Genomic DNA, 24,329 nt, shown 5'->3' on the forward strand with positions numbered 1-24,329 from the left:
TTTTTAAATCTTCACAAAAGTAGTGCACTGGGCCTTTACTAGTCCTGTATTAGCGGACCGATATAGCCATCTATAGCGCAAAAAAATATATCTGCCCCCCCGTCTACGAAAATAATCGCAGCACCCCCAACCCCCAAACATCTTTCCAATGGCACTGGTGTGTGTGTGTGTGTGTGTGTGTGTGTGTGTGTGTGTGTGTGTGTGTGTGTGTGTGTGTGTGTGTGTGTGTGTGTGTGTGTGTGTGTGTGTGTGTCAACCACTGAGAAAGAAGTGTCTCATTATATACAGGTCCTGAGATTTCCTTTTTTCCACCTATAATATCAGACAAGAAAGGCAAAGAGAAAACAACGGGTGGCGCTTCAGTGCAACATAGTCTTTTTTCATAGAGTCATTGATCTGCAGTAAGTGTCAACAGAAAGTAGATCCATTAAGGAATACTACCATAGTCAACTCTGGGTACCATGCCGGTGATCCCTGTCAGCTAATAAAGCTCTTCAGTATGAAGATTGGACTCGGTCCAATCAGAAAGGAGAGAGAGAGGCTGCTTCCTGGACTATGTCCAATCAGAGGAGAGCGAGAGAGAGCCTGCTTCCTGGAAGCAGTGGGCCGCTGTTATCTGGGTGAGACGGGAGGACTGGAGAAGACTGCAGAGTTGCGAGGTGATTGGATGGGGCTGGTGAAGACAGCAGAGCTGCGAGGTGATTGGAGGCTGAGGGAGTGGTGCGAGGGGGAGGTGGGGGACATCTTGCGGGGGCTGTTCAGGTCCCCGTTGTGCAGCTTCCACATGAGCTCCTCGTTCTCCATAGACAGCCGCTTGTTTACCTTGGATTCCTTGTGGAGAGACTCCTGCAGCATCACCTGCTCTGTGGACAGTTGTCTGGAAAGGGATGTCAAGAAAAGAGTTAGGGAGGAGAAAACACACATGGATGCATAGAAGCCCACATACAAACCAGTCCCAGATTGATTTAAGAATACAGGAGAAAGAGAGAATGAGCAGTTATTCTACCTCGACAAAGCAGCATGTCTGTCCATGCGGGCTTTCAGGTCCTCATTCTCCTGTTGGACCTTTATAAGACATTCGTCTAGCTTAACGCTTTTCTCTATCTACAAAAACAACAAAAACATTAAACATGACAGATGAAATCAACATTGTTTCTGTCTTAAAATGGATGTCTGTGAACTATATGTAATTGACAGTGAGTGGGTGGGGTATCTATGGTGCTCACCAGTTTGTCCATCTGCATGAGTTTGTGGTCCTGTTGGTGCAGCTGTTTGTTCTTGATGTCCAACACTACTTTGAGGCTCTCCAGCTCCTGTTCCAGATACAGGGAGTCTTTCTGGAACGGCACAACAAGGTCTAACTAAGGTTAGGTCTAACTAAGACTCAGTAAACTATAAAACACATGTAGAGAATATGTAAAGTCATTGTCGTAAACTATCAAACATATGTAAGGCAAATGTAGTAGCATCTAACTTCCAATCCTTCACAAAGATCCTATTTCTTCAGCCTGTATGAGTGTGATAATTCCAGATGAGATTTGCCTCTGCCCATAACTGTTATACAACCATAAATCCATAATCAATTAACAGAGGGTGCCATATGAAGGTGACAGAAACACCACAATGTATAAGCCCTAGCACAAAATACATGTCATAAATGGTAAATGCCTTGAACCGCACAGCATGGGTGCATTAAAATTAATTATTGGTTATAAAACTATACACTGTGTGGTATTTAACTATACACCATGACTCCCACAGTCGCAAGCCGGCAGTGGGTCACTGGGTTGATCCTGGTGGTTATTGTCAGACTACTTATAGTCCACTAGAGTGGCACGCAGGGCAGTACAGGGGTCGTTATCTCAATCCCCTCATGTACATTGTCAGAATGCTGAGAGAAAAGGGCACCCACTTAACACTCATTATGACCAAAAGCTTTAACACAGCACTTTTGGGTTGCGTTGGAAATGGGACCCTATTTCCTATATAGTGCATTGCTTTTGACCAGAGCCTTGACAAGAGGCTCTGGATCAGAAGGAGTGCACTATATAGGAAATAGCAGTGGTGTAAAGTACTTAAGTAAAAATACTTTAAAGTACTAATAAGTAGTCTGAGTATCTGTACTTTACTTTATATATTTTTTACAACTTTTACTTCACTACATTCCTAAAAAACTGAATATACTTTTTACTCCATGCATTTTCCCTGACACCCAAAAGTACTCGTTACATTTTGAATGCTTAGCAGGACAGGAACATGGTCCAATTCACGCACTTATCAAGAGAACATCCCTGGTCATCCCTACTGGCTCTGATCTGGCAGACTCACTAAACGCAAATACTTTGTTTCTAAAAACAACAAAATGGTGACATCTGGTTTGCTTAATATAAGGAATTTTAAATGATGTATACTTGTACTTTTACTTTTAATACTTAAGTATATTTTAGCAATTACATTTACTTTTGATACTTAAGTATATTTAAAACCAAATACTTTTAGACTTTTACTCAAGTGGTATTTTACTGGGTGACTTTCACTTTTACTTGAGTCATTTTCTATGAAGGTATCTTTACTTTTACTCAAGTATGACAATTGGGTACTTTTTCCACAGCTGGGAAATAGTGTGCCATTTTGAATGCAAAAAAACACTCTATACACTCGGGCGGTACTGTACGTCTCAGTTGGTAAAGCATGGCGCTTGCAACGCCAGGATTGTGGGTTCGATTCTCGGGGCTACCCATATGTAAAATATATGCACGCATGACTCTAAATTGCTTTGGATTAACGCATCTGCTTTGGCATAAATTATATTATGAGAAAGGGAGTGCTGTTGCTTAGCGTCATTAAAGCCCAAATCATATCGAGAGATACCCGTCAACGGCGTCAGATTTGCTTGCGAGAGTAGGGAGCATTATTTCACATAGACCACGTAGTGTGTCACTCAATGTCGGCGTAATTGTCATGAAAAGCTAAAATAAATAGTTGTATTCTCTTTTGAAATTGGAATGGAGTTTTTTTTACATTTACGTCATTTAGCAGACACTCTTATCCAGAGCGACTTACAGTTAGTGAATACATCTTTTTTTTTATACTGGCCCCCCGTGGGAATCAAACCCACAACCCTGGCGTTGCAAACGCCATGCTCTATCAACTGAGCTACATCCCTGCCGGCCATTCCCTCCCCTACCCTGGACCAATTGTGCGCCGTCCATGAGTCTCCCGGTCGCGGCCGGCTGCGACAGAGCCTGGATTCGAACCAGGATCTCTAGTGGCACAGTTAACATTGCGATGCAGTGCCTTAGACCACTGCGCCACTCAGGAGACAAGGAGTTAGCCTACCCCATTCCTCGAGTTATCCAGCTGTAGACTGCCTAGGCTATAGCCAATGCCTATGATCGAAATCGACACAGGCAGACTATTGTTTTCAAATAAGTAGCCTATTTGTCAGAAAACCCTAGCCTACAGCCCAATAAATGTTTTAACTACAAGCCTGCTTAAAGTAGGGAAGATCATAACAATTCTCTAATTCCTTTTCTACAAATGACCCACTCAATCTCTAGACCAGATATTATTAATTTAAACCAAGGCACTCACTAACCATGCACTTTGTTTGAACTGTATCCATCAAATTGGCTGTAAACTACAACAGTGATATAGTCAAGAAATGACATTGACAACGTGATATATAATTCCGAAATACAATCCAGTTCATGAATGTATAGAATGTTGTTGAATTCATCCATTGCTACACCGTTTAGATATTAGCACGAGCCTGTACATAATAATGGCACAGTCAGTTAAACTTAACACTAAACAGACACGTTTTCCTATATATTTGACAATTCCAGACGTAACAACGCACAAGTCTATTTTCGGACACTTTATCAGCTCATTTGAACAGCATTGGTCCAGTAGATGCGAGAAAAAGACTTGCTTTCAAATTTGACGCACTATGACGCTGTTGATGCTCGCGGCCAGTCTATTTTCATTCATTCACTCCCATGCGTTCTTTTCCCAGCGTGAGCATGTCCGTAAAAAATATCCCTGTGTGAGTTGGGTTTAACACTGCTTTCATAGAACGATATTGGAGTGGTCTGTAAGATAAGAGTGAATAGAGAGGTGTTGGCAGTAGGCCTACCTGATTTCTCTCAGCCAGCTCCCTCCTCCGGTCCTCCTCTGCTTTTAGCCTTTGGTTCAGGGTTGTGTTTTCCTCTGTGAGCTCTTGAATCTGGCCCTGAGGAACAACACACATCATGAGGCCACTATTTGTCACTATTTGATATTTTGAAGATATTTGACTGTTAGTTTGCAAGTGCACATCATGTACTAACTGTACATAACACCTGGCTGTCATTTATGAAGTTGGCTAGACCAGGCCTATAGGCTAAACTGTACATTAGCTACATTTTATACTGTACATTGCATTATATTGTATCGTTGTCAAAAGAGATGATTGTTATTCATACCCTTTCTACTGCATCTATGTGGATGAGAGGAGTTGGTGCATAACAGCAGCACAACATTCCATTTATGGAACCAACCCAGATCCTATGGTCATATGTAAGCCGATCAAAACACAACGTAGAGGCAATCTACACCGGTCACACTACTAGAGAAACACTATTTTCATGCCACTTCGATACGGGAGTGACTTTCTTTGTAGCAGGTTAGGAGAATTTGCACAGCAGGTTAGGAAAATTAAGATAGCAGGTTAGGTTAGGAAAATAGTTAGCAAAAATGTTCTCCTAACCTGCTATGGAAATCACTTCGTTTCGAAGTGGCATGAAAAGACTGTGTCCCCAATTTTCGGGTGCCAGCACGCATCTTTCTCATTTCAGTCAGTCAAATCAAATCAAATCAAATCAAATGCGTTAGTCACATACACATGGTTAGCAGATGTTATTGCGAGTGTAGCGAAATGCTTGTGCTTCTAGTTTCGACAGTGCAGCAATATCTAGCAAGTAATATCTAACAGTTCCACAACAAAAACCTAATACACACAAATCTAAGTAAAGGAATGGAATAAGAATATATAAATATATGGATGAGCAATGTCATTATCAGAGTGGCATAGGCTAAGATGCAATATATAGTATAGAATAGAATACAGTATATACATATGAGATGGGTAATAAAAGATATGTAAACATTATTCAAGTATCATTATTAAAGTGACTAGTGTTCCATTTATTAAAGTGGCCAGTGATTTTCAAGTCTGTATGTAGGCAGCAGCCTCTCTGTGCTAGTGATGGCTGTTTAACAGTCTGATGGCCTTGAAGGTAGAAGCTGTTTTTCAGTCTCTCGGTCCCAGTTTTGATGCACCTGTACTGACCTCGCCTTCTGGATGATAGCGGGGTGAACAGGCAGTGGCTCGCGTGGTAATTGTCCTTGATTATCTTTTTGGCCTTCCTGTGACATCGGGTGCTGTAGGTGTCCTGGAGGGCAGGTAGTTTGCCCCCGGTGATGCATTGTGCAGAACGCACCACCCTCTGGAGAGCCCTATGGTTGTGGGCGGTGTAATTGTGCATCTGTAAAAGTTTGTGAGGGTTTTAGGTGACAGACATAATTTCTTCAGCCTCCTGAGGTTGAAAAGACGCTGTTGCGCCTTCTTCACCACACTGTCTGTGTGGGTGGACCATTTCAGTTTGTCAGTGATATGTACGCAGAGGAACTTAAAACGTTCCACCTTCTCCACTGCTGTCCCGTCAATGTGGATAGGGGGGTACTCCCTCTGCTGTTTCCTGAAGTCCACGATCATCTCCTTTTTTTTTTGACGTTGAGTGAGAGGTTATTTTCCTGACACCACACTCCGAGAGCCCTCACCTCCTCCCTGTAGGCTGTCTCATCGTTGTTGGTGATCAAGCCTACTACTGTTGTGAAGTCTGCGAACTTGATGATTGAGTTGGAGGAGTGCATGGCTACGCAGTCATGGGTGAACAGCGAGTACAGGAGGGGGCTGAGCACAAACCCTTGTGGGGCCCCAGTGTTGAGGATCAGCAAAGTGGAGATGTTGTTTCCTACCTTCACCACCTGGGGTTGGCCCGTCAGGAATTCCAGGACCCAATTACACAGGGCGGGGTTGAGACCCAGGGCATTAAGCTTGATGATGAGCTTGGAGGGTACTATGGTGTTGAATGCTGAACTATAGCCAATGAACAGCATTCTTACATAGGTATTCCTCTTGTCCAGATGGGATAGGGCAGTGTGCAGTGTGATGGCGATTGCATCGTCTGTGGACCTATTGGGGCGGTAAGCAAATTGAAAAGTGTCTAGGGTGACAGGTAAGGTGGAGGTGGTATGATCCTTGACTAGTCTCTCAAAGCACTTCATGATGACAGAAGTGAGTGCTACAGGGCGATAGTCCTTTAGTTCAGGGTAAGAAACGGAAGGGGGAAAAAACAGTCAAGTGAGGTGCTACGTGGTCTAAATAACTAAACTGGCTAGTTTGCCTGTCTGTAAAGAGAAGGGCACTCTGATTGGATAGAGTGAAACCCTATTTCTTTGTCCACTCGGTGCTGGTGCCTCCTGTTAGCCTGCTACTATTATACATCAAATGGCAAGGACGTTTGCTACAAGCTATCAATGTGCACACAGTTGTGGTCAAAAGTTTTGAGAATACACAAATATTAATTTTCACAAAGTCTGCTGCCTCAGTTTTTACGATGGCAATTTGCATATACTCCAAAATGTTATGAAGAGTGATCAGATTAATTGCAATTAATTGCAAAGTCCCTCTTTGCCATGAAAATGAACTTAATCCCCAAAAAACTTTTCCACTGCATTTCAGCCCTGCCACAAAAGGACCTGCTGACATCATGTCAGTGATTCTCTCGTTAACACAGGTGAGAGTGTTGACGAGGACAAGGCTGGATATCACTCTGTCATGCTGATTGAGTTAGAATAACAGACTGGAAGCTTTAAAAGGAGGGTGGTGCTTGAAATCATTTATCTACCTCTGTTAACCATGGTTACCTGCAAGGAAACACGTGCCATCATCATTGCTTTGCACAAAAAGGGCTTCACAGGCAAGGATATTGCTGCTAGTAAGATTGCACCTAAATCAACCATTTATTGGATCATCAAGAACTTCAAGGAGAGAGGTTCAATTGTTGTGAAGAAGGCTTTAGGGCGCCTAAGAAAGTCCAGCAACCTCCAGGACCGTCTCCTAAAGTTGATTCAGCTGCGGGATCGGGGCACCACCAGTGCAGAGCTTGCTCAGGAATGGCAGCAGGCAGGTGTGAGTGCATCTGCACGCACAGGGAGGCGAATACTTTTGGAGGATGGCCTGGTGTCAAGAAGGGCAGCGAGGAAGCCACTTCTCTCCAGGAAAAACATCAGGGACAGACTGATATTCTGCAAAAGGTACAGGGATTGGACTGCTGAGGACTGGGGTAAAGTCATTTTCTCTGATGAATCCCCTTTCCGATTGTTTGGGGCATCCGGAAAAAAGCTTGTCCGGAGAAGACAAGGTGAACGCTACCATCAGTCTTGTGTCATGCCAACAGTAAAGCATCCTGAGACCATTCATGTGTGGGGTTACTTCTCAGCCAAGGGAGTGGGCTCACTCACAAATTTGCCTAAGAACACAGCCATGAATAAAGAGTGGTACCAACACATCCTTAGAGAGCAACTTCTCCTAATCATCCAAGAATAGTTTTGTGATGAACAATGCCTTTTCCAGCATGATGGAGCACCTTGCCATAAGGCAAAAGTGATAACTAAGTGGCTTGGGGAACAAAACATCGACATTTTGGGTCCATGGCCAGGAAACTCCCCAGAAATTAATCCCATTGAGAACTTGTGGTCAATCCTCAAGAGGCGGGTGGACAAACAAAAACCCACAAATTCTGACAACATCCAATCATTGATTATGCAAGAATGGGCTGCCATCAGTCAGGATGTGGCCCAGAAGTTAATTGACAGCATGCCAGGGCGGATTGCAGAGGTCTTGAAAAAGAAGGGTCAACACTGCAAATATTGACTCTTTGCATAAACTTAATGTAATTGTCAATAAAAGCCTTTGACACTTATGGAATGCTTGTAAATATACTTATGTATACCATAGTAACATCTGACAAAAATATCTAAAAACACTGAAGCAGCAAACTTTGTGAAAACCAATATTGTGTCATTCTCAACACTTTTGACCACGACTGTACTATCTAACAAGCTGGGCTAGGTTAGGGAAAAAATATGAAATGCTGATGCGCATTCTGACTGAGAGCAAACTTGTCTGCCTGCTGCAAGTTGAGGACACACACACACAGGTCAGACACACACCCCTCCGCTGCTCCTAATCTGCAGCTTGTTTGGTCTTTAAACTCAGGCATATTAAAACAAAAAAAATAATCTAATCACGAGTATCATCCGGTCTGATCAGACTATCAACTGTCAATTTACGGATACGAATATGAGTATAGACCCCTTTCCAGTACACAACACACTGACATCACGCACAGATGCACGCGACTCTTGGCTGCAGTAAGAAAGCCATCGCCAAATGCGCCCATTCAACATAGCCTAGATTTACGTTTTTATTACTTCTAAACAAAATCACTTTTTGGGGTTCTCATACGCTTACAATTATGTTTTGATTCTTGTTTGAACAGTCGCTAAGATTACATTTGGTTGTGATCTTTGCAAAATAACTACAGTACAGGAAAAGGAGGACCGAGCACGCCCCCATTCTCATCGACAGGGCTGTAGTGGAGCAGGTTGAGAGCTTCAAGTTCCTTGGTCCACATCACCAAGAAACTATCATGGTCCAAACACACCAAGACAGTCGTGAAGAGGGCACGACAAAGCCTATTCCCCCTCAGGAGACTGAAAAGATTTGGCACGGGTCCTCAGATCCTCAAAAAGTTCTACAGCTGCACCATCGAGAGCATCCTGACTGGTTGCATCACCGCCTGGTATGGCAACTGCTCGGCCTCCGACTGCAAGGCACTACAGAGGGTAGTGCGTATGGCCCAGTACATCACTGGGGCCAAGCTTCCTGCCATCCAGGACCTCTATACCAGGCCGTGTCAGAGGAAGGCCCTAAAAATTGGCAAAGATTCCAGTCACCCTAGTCATAGACTGTTCTCTCTGCAATTATAATCCAAAAGTAGTGTGAAATGCACTCATAATCAATATGTAAATAGAGGCTTTTTTTGCTGGTGTTCTGTAAGAACTGCCCCGTGTTCTGCCACCAACTTGCGCACATCGCCCTCGTGTGGCAATGTTTGCAAACACAGAAAGGGGTCTATGGTCATGTGGGCAAACCCCTAGTTAATATATCCCTCGCTGTGTACCTATCTGACCTGTGCAAACATGTTGCAGTTTTTTGGGGCGATCTCCACCGTGCCATGCACGCGTGATGTATTGTTGTCTCTACCTTCTTGCCTTTGTGCTGTTGTCTGTGCCCAATAAAGTTTATACCATGTTTTGTGCTGCTACCATGTTGTGCTGCTGCCATGTTGTGTTGCTACCATGTTGTTGTCATGTGGTGTTGCTGCCATGCTGTGTTGTCATGTGGTGCTGCCATGCTATGTTGTTGTCTTAGGTCTCTCTTTATGTTGCGTTGTGGGTTCTCTGTTGTCGTGATGTGTGTTTTGTCCTATATATATATATTTTTTGGATCCCAGCCCCCGTCCCCGCCGGAGGCCTTTTGCCTTTTGGTAGGCCGTCATTGTAAATAAGAATTTGTTCTTAACTGACTTGCCTAGTTAAATAAAGGTTAAATAAAATAAAAAATAAAATGCATATGAACGTGAAGAGACTGACAGCATCTCTTAGCCAGGCAAATTAATATATCAGGATCAATATAATGGATATAGCCAAAGAAATTGTAATATAGAAACAAAGGTAAAACAAACTAAAATGCAGATAGTGTGCTGCTATTTCAGCTGCTTGATGTGATTGTGTTAGCTTGCTTTTAGTTGGCTAGCTAGCTAGCTAGCAAATGAGAAGTAACATTAGCCTAGCTATCCTCCATAACTAACCTATTTTATTGACTTGACAATGAACAGTTTTTTGCCTATTTTTTTTTTTTTAATCAAATCATTATTTACTGAAGTTCTTGTTGCCTATTTATAAATTATTTATTAAATCATTATTTATTGAAATTCTTGTCGCTCATCATTATTGAACCTCTGCATTGTCTCACATCAGATAGCGCGACGCCATCTGCACTGACCTGTCAGATAACTTGCAAACACTCATGGAACAGCTACAATATGCTGTCCAAACATTCAAATATGTTACCAAGGTGACATCATCCCATCAACCCCCTTTCATCCTCAAAAGTTAGTCTTACCAAAAACTAGACCTGTAGCTAATATTGACGTTTTTTTCATGAGCAAGTGTTCACTACTTAATTCTACATCTAGCTAAGGTGTTTTGTGGTGGTAGAATCAGTATTTATGAAATTGGAAATGTGCACAAAAATGTGCTATTGTCTGCTTGCTGGCTGAACCAATCTCAAATCAATCCACATGAAACGAAAGGCAGGGATGCTAACAACACCAGTTCACACAGTAAATGCTGAATACTCCCTCTATAGCTAGGTAGTGTAGTTCTAGCTAATGCACAAATGCATTGCGAATGATTCAGGCCTAAATTTTGCTGAATGAAGCTACTGATACCTGTCACCTAACATCTTACTAGTGCCATAAGATACCGTCATTAATTAACGTCAAACTGCCGACACGTTCACATCACGTTTATGTCAAGTGACATGCACACGTCATGCAGACGTGTCAGTTTACTTGTCAGTTTATTACTTAAGATCTCACCATGAACGCCTTCCAAACATCTACATGACTTCTACATGTACATTATGCTTTTTTGTGTATTTTTAATTGGCAGAGTAATCTAATCAATTTAATTTGTGGATTTAGCTAAAATAGGCCTATCACCTCTAGGCTATAAAAAAATATTAAGCTAGTTAATTTGCAGCCACCATTACTGTGTGGATATAGGCCTATTTTTAAAATCAATATGGACACAAGAGGGCTTCGTTGAATAAGAGGTAGGTAGCCTATAGGTTTACCTCTTTGACAGATGCAATCACTGTCACCATGCACTCCTTAGGCTATATGCTATACATTTCTGTGGAGCACTTGATGTGCTATGGTAAAAAGCAGGGCTTGAATTTAAGGGGGTATCTGAGGATATAACCCTTTTTATGGAGAAGGGCAGAAAGCATTGGCTACCCTTTGTATAAATTGTGAGTAAAAACAACGGTCCAGATTATATAAAGCGATCTAGGCTATAATAATGATTAATGCAATGCTTTCTGCATAGTCTACTAGCCCAGGGTTTCCCAAACTCAGTCCTGGGGCGCCCCCTGGGTGCACGTTCTGGTTTTTGCCCCAGCACTACACAGCTGATTCAAATAACCAACTCACTATAAAGCTTTGATTATTTGAATCAACTGTGTAGTGCTAGGGCAAAAACCAAATCATGCACCCAGGGGGGCCCCAGGACTGACTTTGGGAAACTTTGGGTTACAGTATGTAACCCCGGTTCTCTGAAGGAGATGAGGCAGACATCTCACTATGGGACACACCCTCTTTTGCAGGTCATTGGTTGAAGCCTTATTCAAACAGTTTGGTGGGATCAATCTGTCCATTCAGGATCTTTCCCTTCTCCCTCTCAGACACCCTTGCATTGTTCAGCCAGAAAAGCCCAGAAGCCTCAGTGGTACAATTGAGGGTCCAGGTGGTGTGGTCGGCAAGGTGACTTAGCTCCATTAGCTTCTCCCGGTCGACGGTGCCACTTGTTCGCCAGGGATTCGCACAGCTCTTTAGCCTGCACCGCCATGTAGACGGAGAGGAGGGCAGCTTCATTCATGGAGCGCCCCGCCTGAGCTGCAGATTGATAGATCCTCTCATACACGGACGTGGTGAAACAGTCATTGGGATGAGCGAGCTTGTGGTCAGAGGAAGAGGAGCTCAAAGCCTTCGGGTCACGATGCTCAGCCAGGGAAGGCTCCATGGGAGGCGGGCTGAGCCATCCCGACGACTCTATGCCATGCATATCCAAGTGGGGGTAGCCATTCACAGGAGAAGGTGACTTGAGTGGCTCCTCCTAGGAAGATTCAAACAACGCCAGACAGTCTGGGAAGGCTGGTACACAATGTCGGATGGATGTAGAATTACTCTGGAGGAGATTCCATCCATCCTAGTCTTCTTCAAAGGTCGGGGAGGCGTGGGATAGTCAACATCAAGTTTGATGGCATCGCGTCTGATTGCTTAGAAGAAGGGGAGGTTAGTTATTGACTCCTGCCTTACCTTTTCAGTCTGGCTGGTTAGCACAAATTGAGCAGAGGGGAGAAATTCTCCAGGGGCGTAATCCATCTCCTGGAGAGAGGGCGTTTCCTGATGCGGCAAGAGACATGCCGTCATCCTCACTTCCGGATTCATCAGAATGCACGTCCGCCCCCTGGGAAAGGTGGGGGTTCTCGGAATCAGCCTGAAGCACAGACAGAGGGGATGCCTGAGTATCTTCTCCCTCCTCTGGGACTACGTTGTCAACAGAGTCATCCTTGAGCAAGGACGAGGCCTGGGCAATACTTTCCATGTACTTCGCTCTACATCTATGGACACCGGAGCCCAGCTGAGCGCAATGCACACAACTAGCGGGGTCAACAAGAGCCTCCATAGCATGTTCAACGCCGAGGCAAGTAGTACAGAGTGGAGGGAATCTGTCACGCAATTGCCAGGGAAAACTTTGCTAGGCTTGCAGTGCTTTTTCTCCTCCTTCGCTGACGACTTGGCCGGTAAGCCTGTCGACATCTCGTTTCAACCGGACAGACGAAAGGAAATGGAATTACCGGGGGGCTAGCCAGCCACTCCACGCGCTGCTACTACAATGCGAAGTCGTGAGAGACACAGGGTAATGTAAGCTTGAGCCAGGTAAGCAGAAACAGAAAGCTTTCTTTACCAGGGTGGTAGGAAATGTATGCTGTCTTTATACTTTCGGTGTAGTGAAAGTAGAGCCAACAGTGATGCTATCACCTGAGTGATGATAGCCAGCTAGCCGAGCCGTTGCGTGAGATACCAAGTGCCGACTCGGTGTGTAAACCAAGTAATTCGAGGTAGAACGAATGGCTGGGTTATCTTTCACAGGGGAATGTAAAAGGGATGGTGCTTCAATGGTGGGGTAACGCTCTGAAGAAACAGCACAGCTCGTGCTAGCCAAACAAACCGAATGGGGGTTTAGCCCAGAGGTTGCTAGCTAAAACACCAGTGGTGCCATTAGCCCACTAACTAGCCAAGACACTCGAAAGTTCAGCTAGCTAACTCCGAACGGTGGGAACCGACGGAGAGCTAGAGACCCCGGGTAGAAGTAGTACATTTTTGAGGGAACCTGCTATTAGCGGGATGCTAAAGTAGTGGAGCTAGCTAGCTAACAACGCCAATTGTGTGTAGGCAACAGGTTTACTGTAGCTAGCTGATTAAAAAAAGTGCTGCTAATAAGCTAACTGAGGTAACTTCACTCGGTAAAGTGAAGCTGAAGTTAGCAGAATTCCTGAAATTAGAAAATAAGCCACTCAACGCTCCGTGGTGGGGTGGTAACCCACACTGAAAGGAACAGTTAAGTTGAGAGCTAGTTTTCTGAAGAAAGCTGCTTAACGGGCTAGTAACCAGATAGTAACCAAATAGACTTGTGAAGAGGCGAAGAATGAGGAAACCAGAGCAGTGCAGGGTGTTATATAGACATGTGGTGCTTACACCCACAAAGCTCTGATTGAATAAGGCTTCAACCAATGACCCGCAAAAGAGGGGGCATGTCCCATAGTGAGATGTCGAACCGAGTCGACTGAAAGAGAACCCTGTACTAGCCTATGGAAGGTCTTGCTCAGCCTCAACATGGGTTCATGCTAGGTAGGCCTATAGGCCTATCGAAACATTGGATTTTAAATATAGCCTAAAGCAAGTGTCATTATCCGGTTGTTTTAAGTATTCCGGAATTAAGAATACTGTATTAGTGGTAGGATATGCCTCTAGCAAAATACCAAAAAGATAGAAGCGGTAGGTCTATCCATAGACAGAACAGCTTAACAGAAACACATTTTTGATTCTCAGGAGGGTGGAATCGTATTGAATCAGGCTATTAATTTCAGTGCAGTTGCGTACGCATAATCTATAGTCTAAATGGAACCGAAAACGTCCCAGCCTATTTTGATCACAGATCATGACAAAACCTGAACATTTCAGCTATATTTATCTTTGATCACCTACAGATTTGATACACATATTTATTCTGGATTTGACAAACAATAGCCTGACTTCTTGGATCCTTTGACTTCTCTCTGGCCATGTGTTTCAAATAAGGCTACATGTAGTCCTATTAATAAGGTCAGAATGTTTTCCTATTCATTTGCATAGGCTAACCATTGTGATTCATGATATTTATTATCTTCTGTTTTTATGAATAAATAGGCTTTTTATTTTGTAGATATGCTCTGCATGGGCCCTGCGCAAAAATGAGTGAAAATTACATAATTTTCATCAGGTATCCATAAATGACTACTGCTTAGCACCTCAGCACGTTTTTTCTTGTGACCAAGAAGTTATGATTTATTTCAAATCATTATGAGTTTTTTCAATTTCTTATATATTTTGTAATTTTTTTTCATTGTCTTATGTGAGCATGTGGGCATGTGTCTGGTTTCTCTGTCCTGTCACGCATCCTCATCACGCATAAGAAGTAGGCAAATTTGCCTGCGCGCAAATAAATGGATAGCAGGCCTATAAAAGTGGGGATGTCAGATAGCCGAGTATTTCACCAATGAGCAAATCATTTAGCCTACCTTTTAGAACCCTACATTCCTTCATTTTTCACTAGGGTAGCTATGGAGTAGCTTGGCCATTGCATAGGGGCAGAGGGCTGCATTAAAGGTGCTGCATGGTCAATCTGAGATCTGCATTGGCTGTGCAGCATTTACGGTGATATGGCCTCTGCAGAAGTTAAGGCAGTCATACTTCTTGTGCTTCGTCGAGCATCACAGAGCTGTTGTGAAGGTAGTTATCAAGGAAGTGAATTTGTGTTTATATAGGACCTCCCGCCCTCACCTACCGTCAACCAATCATGTCAATGCTATATGGAGCCCTCCGCATTGTTACAAAATTTGAGATGCGCACAGCGATGTGTAAAGAGCTACATTTGGCCCCTGTGTGCCAATTGCGCCAAGGACCACATTATCGGATCAAGCATTAATTGGCTATTTCCCATAGAGATCATTGCAGCGTGATCAGCATTTTTCATGCTGCTGGCGGAAGCGGGCGGTCAAACAGACAATAATTTTTTGTCCCGCTGATTTTAAGACGGCATCTTTGAATTTGTTGCCATTATATTCTATGCTACGAAATCACCTTTGTCGCATTATTCACACACAAGTCTTGCTTGCTCAACTTCATTGTTCATTCATCCTCTTCTCTTCTTAGTTTGGGACACGGGCATGTGTTTGTGTGTGTGTGTGTTTGTGGGTGTGGGTGTGGGTGTGTGTGGGTGTGTGTGTTTTATGCCGAATGGAGACTGCCTGCCCACTGAGATGGCTAGTGGGAGGCGAGCTGATTAATAATTATAATAATAATAATAATAATCAAAATTAGTATTTAATTAGCCTGTATAGGCCTACATAATAAAGGAATTTAAACTTTTTTTCACACTGCTCTACAAAAGCAACAAAGGCAAAAGCATTATATTTTTTGATAATGAAACCACATAGGCTATGCCTACAGGTTTGCTGCACGCAAAGACCAATTTAACCTTTATTTTTATTTAACCAGGTTCATAATTTTTTATTCAACCAGGAATTTCACCTATATTCAACCAGATCGGTCTAATTGAGATGAACGTTTAAAAATAAAACATATTCAATAATTCTTTGTCGTTAAAACAGACGGAGCAAAACATTTCCTCTCATACAAGCAACCTACAGCCTGCAGAAATAAACAAAAGGGCGGTTGTTTATTTATACAAACACAATGGCTCTTGTTTTGTTAAACAATATTTGTTATTTACATGATATTGTAAAACTTTGTTTGTTTAAACAGTACAAAACGATTAGTTACCGGAGTGTAACTCCAGTTCTATGAGTGGAGCGGAGCCCCATAGGGGAGCTCTGCTCCTAGTGGTTTACCCTCTGCCCTAAGGCAGCAACAGCCTGAGACAAAATTATGCACACACCTGCAGCCAATAGGAGTACAGGTGTCCCTATAAGAGGGGATGCCTCCCCTCAATCAGCCTCCCGAGATATTTTTCTTCAGCGAGACTAGAGAGGGTCGGCAGGGCCTTAAGTCCTATGGGGCTCCGCTCCACTCATAGAACTGGAGTTACACTCCGGTAACTAATCGTTCTATATTGTGGAGCTCCGCCCCATAGGGGAGCTCTGCTCCTAGTGGTTTAAGGCGGAGCGTAGCGTTCCAAAATGTACTCCCTGCCGAGCCTAACACTTCCCATCGAAACGAGAAGGTCAGGCCTAGCAATGGCTGCAACCAAGTCCCACAGTACTGCAACTAAAAACCCCTACGGGCGTCACAATATACCGCGTCATCGGTTAAAGACCCGCCCCACCTAGTCCAAAGGCAATGCCAATGACTAGTGGGCAGATCACCAGAATAGAAGCCATACTAATCTGTACTAGCAGATAGATGTGCCTCAATATCCTGTGAAAACACTACCGACCACTAATGGAATGACACCAAGTGTCACTCTACATTGTGAACGCGGTAGACCGCCTCACTCACTCAATGGAATCCCAGAGATTAGTGGGCAGGAACAAAACATGGGTCATACTAAACTGAACAAGCAGATAGATGACCTCACATTCTGTCAATCAATGCATGCCTCTACTGTACTGAACCTGTCAGTCAGGATTCATGCCACAAAATATGTTTTCTTATCCAAAGTGGACCTGATGGAAACCTTGTCCATAGTCCTGCTTTTTCCTCTCTTCCTAGCTCAAGATCTCCCTTCAGCTATGCTGAGTACAGACCGAGCCAAAGAGTTAGAAAACACATTTATCAAAAAACACGTCTTCCTAACCAAAGCGGACCTGATGGAAACCTGTGTCCACAGTCCTGCTTCTCCTCTCTTTCTTGCTCAAGATCTCCCTTCAGCCACGCTGAGTACAGATCGAGCCAGAGAGTTAGAGGACATATCTAAGAGATAGAAACGGATAAATGGAGACGGCGTCGACCAGGATGCTGCTCTACAGATATCCTCTACCCCTGTTCCTCTGAAAAGGGCAGTAGAAGCCGCTACTCCACGAGTGGAGTGAGCTCTGATACCCTGGGGCAATTGCCGCCCCGCTGCCTCATAAGCTGTCTCAATGCCTTCACAAAGCCAGTGAGACAACCTCTGTTTTGAAAGTGGTCTACCTAGTGCAGCCGCACCGTGACACACAAACAACTGAGGCGATGACCTAATCGCCGCTGTGCGCTCGACGTAACACGCCAAAGCGCGTACCGGGCACAGGCGATGGAGCTTTTCCTCACTCCTCTCTCTATGAGGAGGAGGAGAAAAAGCCCACAGCTCCACGGTCTGTGACCTATATGAACTCTTAATAGCCTTCGGCACAAATGCCGGGTTAGGACGTAATACTGCTCTGCTCAGGTCACCATTGATGGCCAGGCAGTCAGGTCTCGTCGAACGAGCACACAAATCACTGACCCGCTTAGCTGTAGTCAAAGCGAGCAACAGTGCTGTCTTAATAGACAGCATCTTGAGGGGTATTTGATTCAATGGCTCGAACGGCGACTTACATAGCGCTTCGAGTACCAAAGCCAAATCCCACTGAGGAAACGTGACTCTAGGTGTTGGCCTAAGTCGTCGCGTTCCTAATAGGAAGCGTTTCACTAGAGGGTGGCTAAAGACATTGTCTCTGCCAAACCCCTCATGACAAGCTGAAATCGCTGCTGCAAACACCCTAATAGTGGCAGGCGATTTCTGCTTATCAAACATGAGCTGTAGAAAAGAGAGAATACTCTCCACCTGACAGCTCATGGGGTCTATACCTTGTGTGACACACCATTGTGAAAACACGTTCCATCTACTGGCATACATCTTAGAAGTGGAACTGGCACGTGAACCCTGTATGGTCCTGATCACTGCATCAGATAACCCACGGCGCTCTAGCCTGTCCCTATCAGCAGCCAGGCCTTCAGTGGTTGGCCGATTATGGGCAATTTCCCTATCGTGCCTCCTGCCTGAGACAACGCGTCCCGTCGATGTGGAATTGGCCAAGGTGGCGCAATCAACATCTGACTCATCTCCGCAAACCAAGGAGCCCCCGGGCGATCGGGCGCTATCAGTATCACTGACAGCCCCCCTGACCTCACTCTGGCTAGCAGTGGGAGAATGCAGGACAGCGGAGGGAATGCATACAGGAGAACTCTCGGCCACGGTTGGTGCGCAAAGGCGTCCCTTCCCAGTGGCGGTTCGTCCTGTTCCCTCAGAGAGAACCACAGAGGACATTGCGCGTTCACGCGTGACGCGAATACGTCCACCTCGGCTCTCCCGAATTGTTCCCAAATCTGGAGAACAATGTCCGGATGCAGACACCACTCGTCGTCTCGAGGACCCCCTCTTGACATGAGGTCTGCTCCCTACGTTCAAGTAGCCCGGAATGTGTGCTGCTCTCAATGAGCGAAGGTGCTCGTGAGCCCACAGCCACAATTCCTCTGCCGCCCGATGGAGAGCAGGAGACCTGACTCCTCCCTGGCGATTTATGTGAGCTACTGTGGTCCGGTTGTCTGACCAGACCAGCACATCGCGACCCCGAAGGGTAGACGCGAAGTGGGTCAAAACCAGTCGAACCGTTTCCAACTCCAAGAGGTTGATATGACGACCTGATTGAGGCCACACACCTCCTATCGCTTGGGTCTGACATGTCCCTCCCCATCCTGTCAGGGACGCATCCGTGAATACTGGGATGTGAGAGGACACCTTTCCTATCGGGACTCCGTGCGTGAGAACGCGCAGGTTTCTCCAATAGTTCAGATCTGCACTGAGCGAGAGTGGAACCACCACGAACCGATGACGTTGACGCAATGGATCTAGTCTTAGTTGGGCGAACCATCGCTGCATCCTGCGCATATGCAGGAGTCCCAGCGGAACCACAGAGTGGGCTGACGACATGAGACCCAAAAGTGACATGATCGACAGCGCCGTCACCGTGTGATTCGGACGACACTTCCTCAGGGCTAGCAACAAGGCTACCCTTCGGGGGTCCGAAATTCGAGCCCTCATCCTCACAGTGTCTAGCTGTATCCCCAGGTAGACAATCTGATGAGTGGGCCAGGGCGCGCTCTTTTTCCAATTCACAGCAAACCCCAGACTTGTGAGATGCATCACTGTCTGTGTTGTGTGAGTGATCGCCAGCTCTGCTGGGTGGGGTCCGGTGGAATTGGAGAGCATAACCCTTCTGCAACGTCTGTTCTAGCCAGCGTGAGCGGGTGCAGCTTCTTCGCCACTGCCAGCAATGCAGAGAAAGCGGCTGAGCACGAAGCTGTGGTGCATCCAGTAGGAAGGACCTGTATTCCTCTATGGCCCTTACCGCCACTGTTCCCCAACATTGAAGTGGTGGAACAGCCCAAGGTGGGCCTCCCGTGAAAGGGAGAGGAACCATCAATGCGTTCTGAGAGAGAAGGAGGAGCAGGGACGTCGGTTAAACTCGTAACCGTCGTATTCCTGCCCTCCTTGAACGCATCGCGGGTCTGAATTGCGCTGACCGAGGTCACAGCCTGCGGCAGGGCACCATCCCCAGCGAGCGATTGCGTCATCTTAGGTGACTGCAATTCGCTATCAGAGCCCTTCACTACAGTACTCCTAGAAGTCTGTAGTATGAGGTCTCTATGAGGTAAAACAAGGCGGCGCCTTGATACCTTCTTAACTTTCACCTTCTGTGTGTGTTCAACTCTGCACCCCTGGTGGGTTGATTCACACTCAGTGTGGTGAGTACTAGCTCGTTCTGTCAGGGGAGCTGATACTTTGGTTATACCCATAACCCTAGTAATCCGGCCCTCCGTGAACGTAGCATGGGTCTGAATCGCATTAACCGAGACCTTGGTCTGCGATAATGCGCCGTCCCCAGATAGCTGCTGTGTTACAATGCCTGGGGGCGCCGATACTCTGGACACCTTCGTGACCGCGTGTAATCGGGCCCTCCGTGAACGCAGCATGGGTCTGGCTCGTACTAGCGGAGACCTTAGTCTGTGCTAGTGCGCCATCCCCAAATAGCGGCTGCGTCCTCATGTCAGAATCTGACCGGGACTGCTGCCTTCTATGTAAAGCACTTCTTATACGTGAAGTGTGATGTGACGACCTGATTGAGGTCTTACGGATACCTACTCTAAGTGCCTGTTCAGCAACGCACCCTCGGTGGGCTGAACGGCTCTTAGAGTGGTAAGGAAGAGAGGGTGAGATTTGAACGCTCTCGGACGTATTATGGAAAAGAGGCTCTTTTTTGACAAAGTCAGGTGGAGCCAACTCTTTATTAAATACATCAACAAAGGCATTTACATCAAACACCCATCCCTTCAACCGAAGGGTGGGGGGGAACAGTGGGCACGTTCGACACCATCGATGCGTCCTCCATCCTCTCCCCCGCGTCCCGTCACGTACGCCTCCTCTTGCCTCCCTTGGAGGGCCAGGTCGGCGTCCTCGTCACCTCCCTCGCCGGCTGTAGTGGGGCTACCGTAGCTGCTGGAAGGGCGGGGCCCGTTCCCTTGCTGCTCGTGGCCGCCGGATGACGCCGATTATGGCGCCTCGCCGTAGACCCCGGTCTACTTAGAGGGGTGGAGGTAGATGGCCTTTGGGATGGAGGGGGGCCGAGTCGTCCTGCCAACGGCAGGTGCTTGGCCAGCTACTTCTTATCCTCCTCCAGCTTGGAAAAACGCTCCGTCGCCTCTTTGACTGCGACCCCAAAGAGGCCTTCGTCAGAGAGGTGGGCGTTCAAGAGAGACGTCCTGTCTGCCTCTTTCATGGATGTCAAGGACAACCAGAGGTGTCGTTCCCCGACCATCGAAGTGGCCATGGACCTCCCCGCGCAGACTGCGGACGCCTGTGTCAGGTGGAGTATGGCGCCAGAAATTCTGGACGCCTCCTCCACCTCCTCCGGTGCCAGCTCTGTCTTGCCCGTGGTTAAACGGGACAGAGAGGCCGCCAAGAGGGCAATGTTGTTAGCTGCTGCTACAGCTTGGGCTCCCAACCCAAAGGACTTCTCTAACAGCGACGCTGTGAGTCGGTCCTTCTGGGATGGCAACGTGGCCTTCTTGGAAAAGGGCCAAGGGCTCGAACCCGGTACGAGATACGCCGCCATGGCGCTCTCTAACCTGGGGATTCCCTGACCCTGAAACCTTCCTTCCACTCTCGTGAATGGGAGATACGCTTTAACTGGCGAACGCGCCGCTAAAGGTGCCTCCCACGAGCCCTCAACGTATCTAGCCAAAGAAGGCATGGCAGGAGCCACTGGCTCTGCCGCCTTCCTTGGCCTGGAATAAGGACCGCCCTCCATCATATCAACCTCCGGTGCGGAGGGAAGAGGGGGCAGCCTTATCACCAGCCGTTGAGCAGCTCTCTCAATGAGACCCGGAAAATCCGATCTCAGAGAGGCTGCAGCGAAAGAGAGAGCTTCTGATCTCTCAGAGCTCGTATCCCCTTCGCTATAGGGACTACAAGCCCTCTCGCTCTCCAAAGGAAAGGGGGGCTTGAAAATATGAGGGATGGGGTCCGACTGTTCCATAGGAATGCCAGACCCCTCCTCAAAGTCCCTATCTTCCCCCGAGTCTGCGCCGTCGGACGACACCTCTGAAGCAGAGGCTAGTATCGACAGCACGTCCTCAAGGGGGATGTCCTCCCTTAAAAACGCCCAACGCTGCTTCCTCTCCTTTAAAGAAAGGAGGGCGCAGGAGGCGCAATTCGGGGGACTGCAGACACCTTCCTTGGCATGCTGGGAGCCCAAACACACAAAACACAGGTAGTGGTGGTCACCGGCCGCCATGGAAGTGCATCTGCACTGAGCTCTGAAACGAGCTTTTGGGGGTGGAAAATCTCCCGGTGTGCTCATTTAGACGACGTTGATGACTGGAATATCAACGGCGTTTTCGTCCTGAGTCTTGTGCTTCGTCTCTTCTTGGCTCTTCAGTCTAGTCATCCAGTCGCTGAAGAAAAAGGGAGGCTGATTGAGGGGAGGCATCCCCTCTTGTAGGGACACCTGTACTCCTATTGGCTGCAGGTGTGTGCATAATTTTGTCTCAGGCTGTTGCTGCCTTAGGGCAGAGGGTAAACCACTAGGAGCAGAGCTCCCCTATGGGGCGGAGCTCCACGATATAGAACAATTAATCTCTAACAACATATACAGTGCCTTCAGAAAGTATTCACACCCCTTGACCTTTTTCACATTTGATTGTGTTAAAGCCTGAATTTAAAATGGATAAAATGGATATGTTTTGTCACTGGCCTACACACAATACCCCATAATATCAAAGTGGAATTACGTTTTTCAACATGAATTAATGAATTAGCTGAAATGTCTTGAGTCAATAAGTATTCAACCCCTTTGTTATGGCAAGCCTAAATACATTATGGTGATACATCAGCAGTCAACTCATTCCAAAATCATGTGCATTAAAATGGAGTTGGTCCCCCTTTGCTGCTATAACCACCTCCACTCTTCTGGGAAGGCTTTCGACTAGATGTTGGAACATTGCTGCGGGGACTTGCTTAGTGAGGTTGGGCACTGCTCGCAGTCAGCGTTCCAATTAATCCCAAAGGTGTTCGATGGGGTTGAGGACAGGGCTCTGTGCAGGCCAGTCAAGTTCTTCCACACCGATCTCGACAAACCATTTCTGTATGGACCTCGCTTTGTGCACAGGGACATTGTCATGCTGAAACAGGAAATGGCCTTCCCCAAACTGTCGTCACAATTTGGGAAGCACATAATCGTCTAGAATGTCATTGTATGCTGTAACGTTAAGATTTCCCTTCACTGGATTTAAGGGGCCTTGCCCATACCATGACAAACATCCCTAGACCATTATTCCTCCTCCACCAAACGTTACAGTTGGCACTATTCATTCGGGCAGGTAGCGTTCTCCTGGCATCTGCCAAACCCAGATTCGTCCTTCAGACTGCTAGATGGTGAAGCGTGATTAATCACTCCAGAGAACGGGTTTCCACTGCTCCAGAGTCCAATGGCGCTAAGATTTACACCACTCCAGCCGAAGCTTGGCATTGTGCATGGTGATCTTAGGCTGCTCGGCCATGGAAACCCATTTCATGAAGCTCCCGACGAACAGTTCTTGTGCTGACGTTGCTTCCAGAGGCAGTTTGGAATTCTGTAGTGAGTGTTGCAGCACTTTGTGGTCCCATTCTGTGAGTTTGTGCGGCCTACCACTTCGTGGCTGAGCCGTTGTTATTACTCCTAGACGTTTCCACTTCACAATAACAGCACTTACAGTTGACCGGGGCAGCTCTAGCAGGGCAGAAATTTCACAAACTGACTTGTTGGAAAGGTGGCATCCTTTCTATGGAGATTAAATGGCTGTGTGCTTGATTTTATCAACCGGTCAGCAACGGGTGTGGCTGAAATAGCCGAATCCACTAATATGAAGGGGTGTCCACATACTTTTGGAGTAAAAATTTGCTTAACAAGTGACATAATAAGTTACATGGACTCACTCTGTGTGCAATAATAGTGTTTGACCCAAACCTAACACTTTGACTGGAGCTGGACTAGGCACCGGTGGAGCGGACTGCTCTGGCACCGGACTGGACCAGCTGACCGGAGCTGGACTAGGCACCGGTGAAGCGGACTGCTCTGGCACCGGGGTGGAGCAGAGGACCCTCGCTGGAGGTCGGGTGCGTGGCGCTGGAACGGGCCTTATCGGACTGGGGACACGCACCACTGGTTTGGAGCGAGGAGCAGGCACGGGCCGTACCGGGCTGTGGACACGCACCACTGGTCTGGTGCGAGGAGCAGGCACGGGCCGTACCGGACTGGAAACACGCACCACTGGTCTGGTGCGAGGAGCAGGCATGGGCCGTACCGGACTGGAGACACGCACCACTGGTTTGGTGTGAGGAGCAGGCACGGGCCGTACCGGACTGGAGACACGCACCACTGGTCTGGTGCGAGGACTCCTCTCTCAGAGTGCTGAGCTGCAGGTCTTGAAGGGCCTCTATCATCGCGGCCTCCTCTTCCTCCACAGTCAGCCCTTTCAGTGCCTCATGCTGCTTCGCCAACCACCCCATGTGTCCCCCCCAATTTCTTTTCTTGGGGCTGCCTCTCGGGCTTCCTTCGCGGTCTTGAACTACGATGTCGCCGTTGATCCTTT

General features: G+C 46.6%; 1 protein-coding gene across 1 annotated transcript in view; it reads right to left on the reverse strand.

Annotated features, from left to right (window-relative positions):
• Nucleotides 1-24,329, reverse strand: part of LOC121545033 (microtubule-associated tumor suppressor 1 homolog A-like) — a 90,318-nt gene continuing 65,989 nt past the window's right edge. Inside the window, exons 7-10 of the mRNA XM_041855382.2 lie at nt 4,139-4,234; nt 1,227-1,337; nt 1,007-1,104; nt 1-877 (exon numbers count right to left, since the gene is read on the reverse strand). Of these exons, the coding sequence (XP_041711316.1) occupies nt 613-877; nt 1,007-1,104; nt 1,227-1,337; nt 4,139-4,234 (570 nt within the window). The 3' untranslated portion in view covers nt 1-612. The remainder of the gene's footprint in view (nt 878-1,006; nt 1,105-1,226; nt 1,338-4,138; nt 4,235-24,329) is intronic.

Source organism: Coregonus clupeaformis, chromosome 3 (assembly GCF_020615455.1).
Source record: "Coregonus clupeaformis isolate EN_2021a chromosome 3, ASM2061545v1, whole genome shotgun sequence".
Taxonomy (NCBI): Eukaryota; Metazoa; Chordata; class Actinopteri; order Salmoniformes; family Salmonidae; genus Coregonus; species Coregonus clupeaformis.